The 13,347-nt window shown below is 35.6% G+C and overlaps 1 protein-coding gene across 1 annotated transcript in view; it reads left to right on the forward strand.

Moving 5' to 3' along the window:
• The window catches only part of LOC124366482 (prohormone-1-like), a 191,319-nt gene that overhangs the window by 152,217 nt on the left and 25,755 nt on the right, over window positions 1–13,347 (forward strand). The window contains exon 2 of the mRNA XM_046823069.1: window positions 13,156–13,269. Within this exon, the coding sequence (XP_046679025.1) occupies window positions 13,156–13,269 (114 nt within the window). The remainder of the gene's footprint in view (window positions 1–13,155; window positions 13,270–13,347) is intronic.

Genomic DNA, 13,347 nt, shown 5'->3' on the forward strand with positions numbered 1-13,347 from the left:
TGTATAGTATTTCAAGTACAAAAAATACTATATATTATTTATTTAATGTTGTTATAAGACTGCGCAGAAAATTTATAAATTTGACGTTCTGCAAAAACAAGTAATGTAGCTTTGTGCAAAATTTTAAATTCTATGCCTTAGCTCTTGATCGTGGTATGGTGCGGACATACAGACACGCAGACAGACAGACATTCAATTAGTCCAGCCCCACGAGTGATAGGTTTTCGCTAAGACTCACCCAATAATTCTATCATGATAATAATTTCAAAAAAGCAAAAACTATTTCTTTAAATTTAGGTTGAAATGCTCAGTTAAATTAATCACATGTAAAATAAAATATTCGGTTAAATATTGTGAATCTAAATAACTCTAAAAAAACCTAAAAAGGTAAACATTTTGTTTATATTTATTCTTATTTCTCAGTAATAAAATTAAATGGTGATTCATAAGTTACGTTATTAACAAAATAAAGTAATTGCGTTGTCTAAAAAACCTGTTTGTAATAACATGACGTTTCCCCAACAAGAGAAAACAATGTTGAATACTGCTGCAATCGTAATTACGAAACTTCAAGGTCTGCTGAACAAGTAATCAATTTAACGGCACAAGTCCACGTGAGTCTTGTGATTCAGATATGTTTTATTCTGATGCTATATTTTTCTTAATGTTTACACGTGTGAATTTTAGTGGCGCAGTTTTATGTTAGAGAATATAACAAATGAACTATTTTAAGTTTGATATTGTTCATGTTATAATGTTATAATTAACAGCTTTCGATAATTACTATTTAGGACTTACTCTTGACTTTCTGACACCCAAATCAATAGAGTTGTTTCTTAGACCAAGAAATAACCTAAATGGGTTTTTATCTATGTCGCAATTTTTAAGTCTATAGAACATTTTTATCATGAGTTTTCATAAAGACGTTTATGTTAGTGTTTTACAGACGGGCATACGGAGAGACAGATAAAAAAACGGACAATCCTTTGACATTTGATTTGAAATTCTTCCTTTTAGCAAGAAAAACACAAACAAGTTTTAGTCTCTCTCTAACGCATTTCCATTTAGTGTTGTCGTACCAACGGACAGAAAGACTGACTGCTCTATGATCATTTGACTCCAACATCAATAGTCTTCTTCCGTGAACAAAGAGGAATAAATGTTCTAACTTTTAGGTTCCTAAGCTGTTTCTATTAGGAGGTATCACACCGACGGACAGAAAGACTGACTGATCTATTATCATTTGACTCCAACATCAATACTCTTCTGTCGTGAACGAAGAGGAATAAATGTTCTAGGTTTAAAGTTCCTAAGCTGTTTCTATCAAGAGGTCTCGCACCGACGGACAGAAAGACTGACTGCTCTACGATCATTTGACGTCAACATCAATAGTCTTCTTCCGTGAAGGAAGAGGAATACATGTTCTAAGTTTTACGTTCCTAAGCTGTTTCTATTAGGAGGTATCACACCGACGGACAGAAAGACTGACTGATCTATGATCATTTGACTCCAACATCAATAGTCTTCTTCCGTGAAGGAAGAGGAATACATGTTCTAAGTTTTACGTTCCTAAGCTGTTTCTATTAGGAGGTATCACACCGACGGACAGAAAGACTGACTGCTCTATGATCATTTGACTCCAACATCAATAGTCTTCTTCCGTGAAGGAAGAGGAATACATGTTCTAAGTTTTACGTTCCTATGCTGTTTCTATCAGGAGGTATCACACCGACGGACAGAAAGACTGACTGCTCTATGATCATTTGACTCCAACATCAATAGTCTTCTTCCGTGAAGGAAGAGGAATACATGTTCTAAGTTTTACGTTCCTATGCTGTTTCTATCAGGAGGTATCACACCGACGGACAGAAAGACTGACTGCTCTATGATCATTTGACTCCAACATCAATAGTCTTCTTCCGTGAAGGAAGAGGAATACATGTTCTAAGTTTTACGTTCCTATGCTGTTTCTATCAGGAGGTATCACACCGACGGTCAGAAAGACTGACTGATCTATGATCATTTGACTCCAACATCAATAGTCTTCTTCCGTGAAGGAAGAGGAATATATGTTCTAAGTTTTACGTTCCTAAAATGTTTCTATCAGGAGGTATCACACCGACGGACGGAAAGACTGACTGCTCTATGATCATTTGACTCCAACATCAATAGTCTTCTTCCGTGAAGGAAGAGGAATACATGTTCTAAGTTTTACGTTCCTAAGCTGTTTCTATCAGGACGTATCGCACAGGATGAAAAGGCACATATGCATATAAATATAAAAAGACAGAGGAATAATTCAAGTTTTGAAGAAGCATATTCAGTGAAACTGATTAGAATAATATCACAAATTTAAGTAAAAAAATATATAATATCCATTGAATAAGTTCTCCAGATCGTCACAAGTGAATTAAATTTAAGATGACAGTCAACAAAGTGAATTTATAATTCATGAAAACGTTTTAGGCCGAAATATAGAAATCGTTTAATAGTATATTCTGATTTAATATTTTGAAGATCATTATATAAGTACTTATTTAATAAGTTGAATGAAATGAGGTTTTTACAATTACTTTGACAGAAGTTTAAATCAAGATGCAAATCAATAGTGGTAAAATCATGAGAGATTGATTTGGCAGCTAAAACAGAACTCAGTTTGACAACAGATGTTTAGACGATGAGGAAGATAGCGAAAAGGTTATTCTTTCCCAAGATATTTGTTTTGTGACATGACATATTTTCAATACTTTCACGCCTACACACTTTCCTGTATTTCGGATAATAGTGAAAAGTACATGGATCTTTGACACAACTTTGCATTTTATTCAGAAGATTTACTTTTCTCCCGAATTAATTATTAACTATATGAAAGTCTGTAGCAATTCATTTTGTATATGGAATAAATAATTACACGTCATTGCTTTCTTTAAGTTTACCCATTATAGTGTGAATTTTATAAAGTAATAATATTCCTTTTCCTACTGCCTGCGTAACACAGGGTATAAAGTTATAGGAGTATTTATTTTAACTCCTATTTCCAGTTTGAACACAATTTTACTTGTATTTCTGAGTGGGCATGTTTTTTATTCTTTTTCTTTTCGTTCACTTAAGATTTTGTATAAGGATCTTTGCGCTTGTTTCCGGAGTGACAGGACATTCAGGATAGGTGCAGTACGAAGTAGAACCGCCTCCTGTCAGGTGCAGTACGGAGAAGAACCGCCTCCTGTCAGGTGCAGTACGGAGAAGAACCGCCTCCTGTCGGGTGCAGTACGGAGTAGAGCAGCCTCCTGTTAGGTCCAGTACGGAGTATATCCGCCTCCTGTCAGGTGCAGTACGGAGTAGAGCCGCCTTCTGTCAGGTGCAGTACGGAGTAGAGCCGCCTCCTGTCAGGTGCAGTACGGAGTAGAGCCGCCTTCTGTCAGGTCCAGTACGGAGTATATCCGCCTCCTGTTAGGTCCAGTACGGAGTATATCCGCCTCCTGTCAGGTGCAGTACGGAGTAGAGCCACCTCATGTCAGGTGCAGGATTGCGCGCACGTAGTATCTCATCCATGTCACCTTGAAAACCAGTGGCTGGATCTGATACGAAATCTCCATTCAGAGTGAGCAGAGGTCAGCACAACTCAGGTGCACGATAGGAACAGCCTTTAGAGTTCAGGGACTTCCACCCACCCCCAACAGTCCGTCCTCCACAATAGAGTAGACCTGTGGAACCACCCTTCCACCTTGAATTATTACGTACCTCGCTTACTTGGACATTGGCGACTTAGGTATGTATCACCATATTGATTGTCGGAGCGTCATAAATAAAAAACCTAAATAATATACAAATAAAACAGGCAATGAATAGTTTAATGCGTGCAGGTATAAATAAATACTAACTCATCGAACTCGAACGCGTTGTAAGGGTCGATAAACCTCTTAAAATCTTTCAAAGCTGGTGCTTAATTTAAAAGTTTTAATATTATTGCTTATTAAAACAATCCAGAGTGTTATTCAAAACACTCAGCACTCTGGAACGACCATGATTATTTCCGAACAGAAATGGTATTTAATGTGTTTATTGTATTATTGTTCTTTCCAAAGCTAATTTCAAAGATTAGTTATTTCTATGCGTTATTGGAATGCAAAATACTCACCGCAGGAAACTGTCACTTGATTACTTGTCTCTTTTGCAGATTATAAATGATTAAAGGTGCGCTGTTTCTAATTAATGATAAGAACTGAACCTTTCCTGCAGTTCTGCTAACATCAGATGAAACCACAATTACTCGTCTATCGCACAGCGTCGTGTCCCCATTCTGCGTCCTGTGGCAAGTTATCGTCCTCAATAAGTGAGCAGTATCGTCCAATATATGCAATATGACACTATACAAACTGGATTTATATCGTAGTATTATTTTCTCGCTGACAGGCAGGTGGACAAACAGAACAATGTCTTGGCATTGTATTACAAAAGAACTTAGTAATTTGCAATTTCAATATTAAAAATTAATTTTATATATTTTCAAAACATTTATCTAAATATTTAAGCTTGTTATATTAAGTGGAAAGAGTAAACTATTAAGTAGGTTGTTTTCCAAAGTCCAAATTTAAGGAATTATTTTTAACTCTAACAATTCGGAAATAGAAATGCCCGAAATCACAGTGATAAAACTTAAACGAATTTTTTAAATCGTAAGCAACAAACCAGGATTCACGAAATAAAATAAGAAAGAAATCTTATATAAATAAACATAATGTTATAACCAATTCCAACATGGTCGGTTACTCAACATCCAGTTTTGGTATGGAAACATATAATGATATAGTGATTATTTTGGAGTCTCGAGTATAATTATTGATAAATCACCGCGAAACGTAAACAGAAAATCGTGATCCTGGAGCAGTCGACACGTTCGGTAAACACTGGTCAATGTTGTTGTTGTGTGAGCCAACAAACAGAAACCGGCTGATGTGATCTTGTGATCTCCAGAAGATGTATTTCATTGTTTTACACCAACTCGTATCGTTGAAGAAGTATTTTTAAGCAGGTCGTGTTATGTTTTAGGAGTCTAGAGTCAATTTTAAACAGAAAATCAATCCTCTAAGAAAGAAAACGAACGTTAGAAGCGCTAGTTTTGATGGGGGACTTGATGTGAGGATTTCAAAAGCGTTATAAGTACAAAATAATAATTTTTTAACAAAATACCTACCGATACACACAAATATCAGTTAAATCAACTAAGCATATAGCTCTTTATCTAGTCTGATTGGTGATATAATATGTGTTCGACGGTGTTTTTTTAACTTAAAACATACAATTTAATGAAAACTTAAAGTAATATTTTTAACCCCTTCTAAATCTCTGTAATTGTTATCTTAATCAAAACTACCGAGGTTGGCAACTATCAATTTCTTTCTTAGCAAATATCGTTTATTTCAAAAACAAACAGATAGTTCACTTATAGATTTGAAACCGGCTATCAGATCCTACATCGTAAGAACAAACTCCAAAGGTTCATAGCAATTGGATCCAAAATACCTGACATATAAATAATCATATGCCTGTCATATCCTCATGTTTAATTAATTAATCTGCCTGTGCTGACAGTCATTCTTATAAACAGTTTTTAAAAAGGACATAGTTTTCCTACTGCCACTGTCCATTATTACAGCCAATTGTTCTGTCCTGTTATGTTAGAATTAACAAAGCTTACAGTTATCGGAATCTTCACTATTGAATTATAGCTAAAGGGTAATTGTACAGCAAACGTGTTCTTGTCAGAATGGGGAAAGCAGATTTATCCTCTCAGGAATCACTAATTGTTTGTGTAGAGTTGTTAGCGTTTCTTATTAGTGCAAGCTATTTCCTTTATCTCCATGAAAATCTTTTATTTCAACCCACCAATCGATTGTGATAGACAATAAACAATATTTTGAGCTTAGTCTACTCTTCCAATACTATTCTTCAGAAAACTGTTCACACAGTCATACTCGTGGAATATCTGTGGCCGTGGCAATAGTTTCGTAGCCCTTACAGAATACAGAATAAACATAATTTTGTACTAAAATGCTTGCCACTGCCCACTCGAGATTATGTATGTTTTTTTAGAAATAGTAATAAACCATTCTTATTTCTAGGATGCCTATGGGATTAAAGAGGAATCGATGATCATTGATTGACATAACATCTTCTGAATCTGAGGAAGATAAGAGGAACTCGACCTAGAAGATCAGTGTGATTTTATTAGTGAAGACATAAGCAATATTCCTACAAAAGTAGTATTCCAAGATATTACACCATTCATATACCTGTAGGTATTCAACACAAATGAAGGGTCGCGGGCAAGAACAATCAGAGTCAACTGAACCTAGTTTGCCAGAAAACAGTTTTTAAAGTTTAACGTCGCCTACCTACTATTAAAAAGGTCTAAAGCTAAAAATAACTATCCAAACATGTTACAAATAGTATTTAGTTTATTCCAAACATAGTAAACATTTTTAAGTCACGACAATAAAAGGTTGTTTTAAATATTTAAAAAAAAGAGTCATGACCTTGATTGGTTTTCCCCGTCACTGGGCCTCATCAATGAGTGGGTCGTCTGCAAACTCGCCGTCCGAGGCTTCCTCTAAACATTCACTGTCAGGTACTAACGCTTCATAGAAAGCTTTTGACTCCTGTTGTGTCAAAAACTGTTTTAAGTGTAAAAGGTCTTTCACTTTTGCCGCTTTAATAGGCACTGGTCCGTTGTACTGTTTACTAAGCACTTTTGGAGAGTTGTTTTTGTTAGGATTTCTTGAATTTTGCTTTTTTTTCACTGGAGGAACTAAGACAGCCTTTAAATAACTACCAAAGTAGTTAGACTTGTGCAGCATGAATCTTGGTTCATTTTTGTCAATCTTGAGTACTCTTATAGGTCTCGTTGGGATGGGACATTTTTTTACGTACTTGTCAGAAAAGTACTTCGTCCAGGTTTGAAAATTAACCTCAGTGCCACAGTTTATTACTGTGAAAGGTGAAGGTTTCACCCTCGAATTTCTGAGCACATCCCTCCAGTCATCTGGTGTCTCTGTGTAGGATTTTGAGTTTACAACGCTCATGTCTTTGTCTCCCTCCATATACGAATGACCTCTTATGGGGAACACAACTTTCACACTATCGAAACGGTCCTTGTCCACAACTGTGTGATGTAAAAAGCGTATGACGGTATAATTCTTGTTCTGTCCTGCACACGAGTCGCAAAACAGAACAAGATGTCGCACATTCAAGCTTAGTACATTGTCAAAAAAATGTTCAAGCATCATCTGCTCCCTTCTTGGCGACGGTTTCGTCGTATGTGTAAAACAACGATGTAGAGTCACTTAACACGTGGACATTGAATGATATAAAGTTGAGCTGGCGTCGATAATATACGTCAGATGTTGTAATGTTTGGTGTAGGCAAATTTTTTTGAAAGTCCATCGTAACGGCCTCAAATTCTTCTTTTCTTCTTGCTTCCTTCCTGCACTTAGTTTTAATTGAATAAAATTTTGTGCCTTTAGCCAGGTGAATTTCTTTTTCTTTTTGTTTCTTTGTTAGATCTTGTGATAATGTATCTTTAGTTTTTTTGTCATCCGCTCCATTGATTTTTTCTTCTAAAACAGAAATTTCTGCTTTAAGTACATCACAGGTACTGCACGTATCTTTCCTTGGGTACCCGAATGAAATATTGAATTTACTATCAAAAATGTCTCGAAATGTAGTGAACCCAACAGTATTATCTTTATTTGTTTCATTGTACATTCTATGCAATTTAGACTTATTGAGCTCTTCAGGTAAGTATAATTTTGATGTGTCCTTCAAAGAGTAATGTGATTTTCTACCCTTTAGGGATTGAATGAAACTTATTACTTTTGCTTTTGTTTCTTCGGACAGAGCATTAGATCTGTTTGCATGTTTACCTCGCCCATCTGGCTTGACCTCTCCAAAACTAGTAAGGTGTTTCTTTATGGTTTGAACGCGATTGTTCCCAATGCCATGTAATGACATGAATGCTTTGTAACAAACTGTAACGTCCTGTAAATTATCATCTACATATGCACGAACACGGTAACAATAAGAAGAAAGATTGAAATTAGCCTCTTCTTGGGAATTTCGGTTGCGGCGCTGCTTAACAGGTACAACAGATATAAGACCACCCAAGTACTGATTTTGTGCGTTGTAATCACCTAGTCCGTTAAAGTTATTGATGATACGTTGTCGGTTTTCCGGTGAAACAACGTGAAAACACTTGTAACGAGAACATTGACAATCATCACCAACCTCATGAGTAGTTGCACGAAGTTTTTTCATCACGTCGCTCATCTTCCCCGTTTTCTTCCTTTTCTTTTCATTTTGTAAACCAACATGAGTCCCTTCCTCCCCCTCACTTCCACTTATATCACTCAACATAGCGTTTACTAACAGTAAAATAATCTAACAATCTTGAAAACTTGTCCGCACAACATTCACACATCCACTAAAGTAGGGTTATGTTTTGGAAACAAAACAACAAAGCACCTGACTGAATCTGAGTTAGAGTGAGGTGGAGGGGAGCGACATTGACTCTGATTGTTATTGTGCGCCGCCGCATGGACTATGATGTTTCTTGCCCGTTAGCTTATATCTTTCCCTTTGAAAAACTTAGTGACTCTACTTGTTTTTGCACGTTTGTAATAGCATTAAGAAATCTACTTCTATTAAGCTATCGAATGGCACTGAAAACTCGATTTCGTGAAAAAATTGACTCTGATTGTTCTTGCTCGCGACCCTTCAAATATAAATGATTAAACGTTATAAAAAGATCAATGAAAATTATGAGATTAAAGAAAATGAAGATTATGTTAAACCTTTTGTGTCTGAGAGCAACAATAAACGTCTTTAGATGGATACTTGAAGATTATTTAGATTCCGGCTCGGATCATTAGCTAATGAAATCTGCCAACAAATTAGAAGAAAAATCACACATCATAAAAGGGGTAGTAATGAAAAAATGTGCAAGTAAAAAAAATGTTAATTAAGCGCAGAATATCATTGAATGGACGTAATATGATTAAAATTAATAAAAAATTGATAATTTATATTTTGAAATACGAATCAACATTGCATGACATTTAATGTTTACTAGAAAGAGTTGAATGATGCGTTATGTTAGTGTTAATTTATGTTTTTATGATTGTCTTTCTGTCTATTAATCCACAGGACATCATGAGAATGAAATTAACCGTGGATTAGAAATTTTCCTTGAACCTCAGCCAAGCCTGTTTCGATACATTTCACAAACGTTTGATGCTCCAAAATTACTAGAGTTGGTTAGATCCACATAACATTACCGCATTTCTCAGGCTTACCAACTTGATACAAATCACTGTCAGCATTCCCGTCGGTTAAACTACCGGATTGTTCCTGATCTGAAAATTCTGTTCGGTCTGAATTCACAGAACTTTCTGAGGGATCGGTTTCGATCTGGATCAATTAAAATATTTTAAATCTTCTTGCCTACAAAATTAAATCTTATATTTTTCAAACAAATAATGTTTCCTTACACTCATCTTTATTTTATTGTACATCATGTGTAACATATATGATTGGATTTTTTAAAATTCTTACATTTAAAATGCTTTAAAAATAAATCACTAAAATAAATTTAAACTGCACGGTAAAAATGCCAGGCTTAGTATGTGTTACACTACGGAGCCTACCATAAAACTTGGGAATTATGTTGCCTAGTCCTGGTTGACTGAGCTTTAATGAAGTCTACCACTCAAGGGACTGTAAAATGTTATTTCTGTCAGTCTGGACAAACAGACTCTAAGACTTTATATTTTGCATGAAATGGATCTATTTAAGCGATGTCCATTTAATGATTGTACACGTTATTCCATGGGATTAGGCTGAGCGTTAGCGCACATTTGTACTTTATTCTTATGTGCCACGACTATGTGGCAACTAGAAAATCAGAATAAATAAACGTATGAACAAACTGAGCAAAACCAAATGGCATTTTAACATCTGATATCTAGTCCAATGAAATAATCTACAGACTTCTATAAAGCAACACCAACGAAGCCTGCTATGCGATACGTGGTACCTTACTCCTACTTTGTATTCAGATTATGCGTCGCAGTTGCAAACTGCCTATAGCTCATTTTATTTCGAAATTACCTGTTGACAGGCAGGCATCATGCAGAAAAGAAATGTCTACATCCACGCGGAAGCCAAAAACGAAATTTTGCCAGCCTATACTCATTAAGTGATAAGTTTCAATGATCCTCAGCAATATTCTATGGTTGAACGTGCAAGGTCATAGAAGTCAGTGTTTTTAGTACAGAAATGAAGATTCATGCAACATTTAAGTTCTAAAGATTTTATTTATCAAGGCGTTTTACCGAATGGTGCCTTCACTTCTTTTACATTGAGTAGGTTTAATAGCAGTGTTCTATAATACAAGTTTCGGAGATGTGCGGAGGGAACTGCAACGCAAGAGTGTGGTCAAATCAATTCTTGTCACTGAATTTTACCATAGACCTTCACTCTATTATTTTGTTTATCTTCATTGCTTGATTAAGTGACGTGTGTTGCATGTCACGTTTCAAAATCTTACATGATGGCACTCAGCTCGTTCACAAATTTAATTGTTCTCATTTCTTCTCGTATGTTTACACATAAGACCAATTAAAACATATTTCTTAATACTAATCTAAACCCCGCGTAGAGACAAGCGCCATCATCAAACTCAGTGTTGCTTTTATAGAAATGAAGCTTCTAAAAGTTTTTTTCTGCCCTCATTATTTCGAAAAAAAGAAAAAAAGGCAGAAATGAAATCTTTACAGTTACACGAGTGGTACGCTAAAGCTCAGTAAACAACTATCAAATTTGTAGTAAAACGATATTATTAATACGAATATGACATCACTGTATAGTGATCAAATCAAATAAAATCAGATTTTTATTGCCGGAACATTATACAACGCATGGCAAATGTCACATTTTTGCTTTTTACTTGCTAAAACTTTTGTCAAACACACCACAATAAATTCCATTCAAACATACAATTCTGCAAACGTACCTACATCCATTCATTCACCAATTATTCCCACTTCCACCGACGAATTTTGTCAGTCTTTTTAATTGGTGGTCTCCCAATCATAAGCAAAAAACTCGTCAACATTATAAAATGTTTGTGACACTAAAAAGCGTTTCAAACGAGTTTTTAACACTTTGAGCGTTGGAGTGTTTTTAATTGAATCTGGTAACTTATTGACTAAATGAATACCTGCCTGTGAAGGCAAGCGTTCAAAAACCACCGTTCTGTGTCTACCAGTTCGGTAGTTATCTCTGCCTCTGGTCTCATACACATGTATGTCTCGGCCATTCGTCATGGCACATTTAGACAAACAAAACAGCGTTGTTTCCAAGATGTAGAGACTCGGCAGCGTCAACAGTTGCAAATTTTTGAAGGCTTCCTTGCAAGACTCTCTAAATTTCAGCTTAGCGATAATGCGGATTGCTTGTTTTTGCAGCTTGAACACTCTCAGGAATTGATTGTTTGCACAAGCTCCCCACAACACCAACCCGTAAGTGAGGTAGGGGTAAATCAAGCCATAATACGCCATCATCAGAACCTGACTCGGGCAGTATTTGGCTAGAGACCTCAAAACAAAAATGCCTGGGGCCAATTTGGAGCAAACGTGGTCGATGTGATCGTTCCAAGTCAACCCTCGATCTAGGTATATTCCCAGGAATTTCGAACAATATACTTCGTCCAGCATAGTGTCAGCCAACATAACGGCTGGCTCATCATGACTATCTACTGATCGTAAAGCAAAATTTATAAAATTGGATTTTGCAGAATTTGTTTTAAGATTGAGGCTGTTAAAGTTTTGGACGCAGTTGCTAATTTCAACAAAACTCTGCTGTTCCAGAATAAATTTTGATTTGCTAGTGAAACAGAGAGTCGATAATCAAGTGATAATCAAATGAGAAAATATGTATAATTTATGTACATCTGGATTGCGAAATTAAATTAATGGCATGAATTGTATATTCCTTGCTTAATTCATTTGATATTCAATTATACTCTAAAAATTCCATCACATTGTGCAATGTTGTGATGAATATGTATGAACGCTTGAAAATTAAAACTGAAAATGATATCTTACGTATTGAATTTATGAATACTTACTAAACAAATCAATCTATCATCTGTTGCCGGAATTGTATTTGATATTTATCTGATTATCAGTGTAATTTGAGTTGCAAAGTAGTTTCAGTTATAATTTACCTTATATTTTAATATCATTTTGTTATGTATTTGACTAAATAAGTTATACTGGTTTTCTCTGTCACGTTATAAAAAGTAAGGTTATGCAATATTTTGTGTATTATTATATAATGTTATTTAACAAACAGAAGATCGCTGTCTCGTGATTTGACTAGTCATCATAATAATCATCATACAAAAATACAGAAGAACATCCGAGGCTAGCTATGGACTTTGGAAGGATACTTATCTTTGTAATGTATTGCTAATCCAGGTTATAAATATTAAATAAACCCTTCAAAGCAATTATTGTCTATTTGTGAGGTTTTATATGCACAATTGGTGGAGTTTATATCTTTTATACCCCTCAAAACCATGGCGTTTATGTGCAGAGATGTCTATATAAGACAAAGATTAAGTGCTCAACAATAAGGACTATCTCTAGATGTGATTGTGATTTTTTATGCACTTATGACTACATTTGTTGAGAATGATACGTTTCTTTACTGTCGTACGGAGTAACAGTAAAGGTTAAACTCAATGTAAATAACAACAGTTCAAAAATTGGGTTATGAGCTATGCCACCGACTGACTATAAAAGAATTTCAGGGACATACATTCTACTTATTTCCATATAAAAAATGCTATTATCAAAACTTGTTTTAAATCCCCGGAAGAGAACTGTATTGATGTACCTCTAGAGACGATAGAAAGCGTCCACGTTCTTTCTTCATATCGACGTTAGAGACGTTCAAACATTGATAACAGGGGATTTGACTTGTGTTTCGGCCTCATTTCTTCGATATTTATTGGTTTAAGAAACGGGTGTCTAACAGTGGCAGATTCAGTTTAACACTAGCATGGATCTTCTTAACACCAAACTCATGTTCCAGATGTCCAGTCCATGCAAGCTGGTCCTTATGCTCGTGTCCATGGTGACGCTGAGCCTGGCGATGGAGACGCTCGGACAGCCCGTCGACAAAGAAAGACTCATCAATGAGTTGGATGTAAGTAGCGTACATAGTTTTCATAGTTAAATTTTAAGTAATGCAACACGCTCGGACAGCCCGTCGACAAAGAAAGAC

The sequence above is a fragment of the Homalodisca vitripennis genome, chromosome 7, assembly GCF_021130785.1.
Source record: "Homalodisca vitripennis isolate AUS2020 chromosome 7, UT_GWSS_2.1, whole genome shotgun sequence".
NCBI classification, from domain to species: domain Eukaryota; kingdom Metazoa; phylum Arthropoda; class Insecta; order Hemiptera; family Cicadellidae; genus Homalodisca; species Homalodisca vitripennis.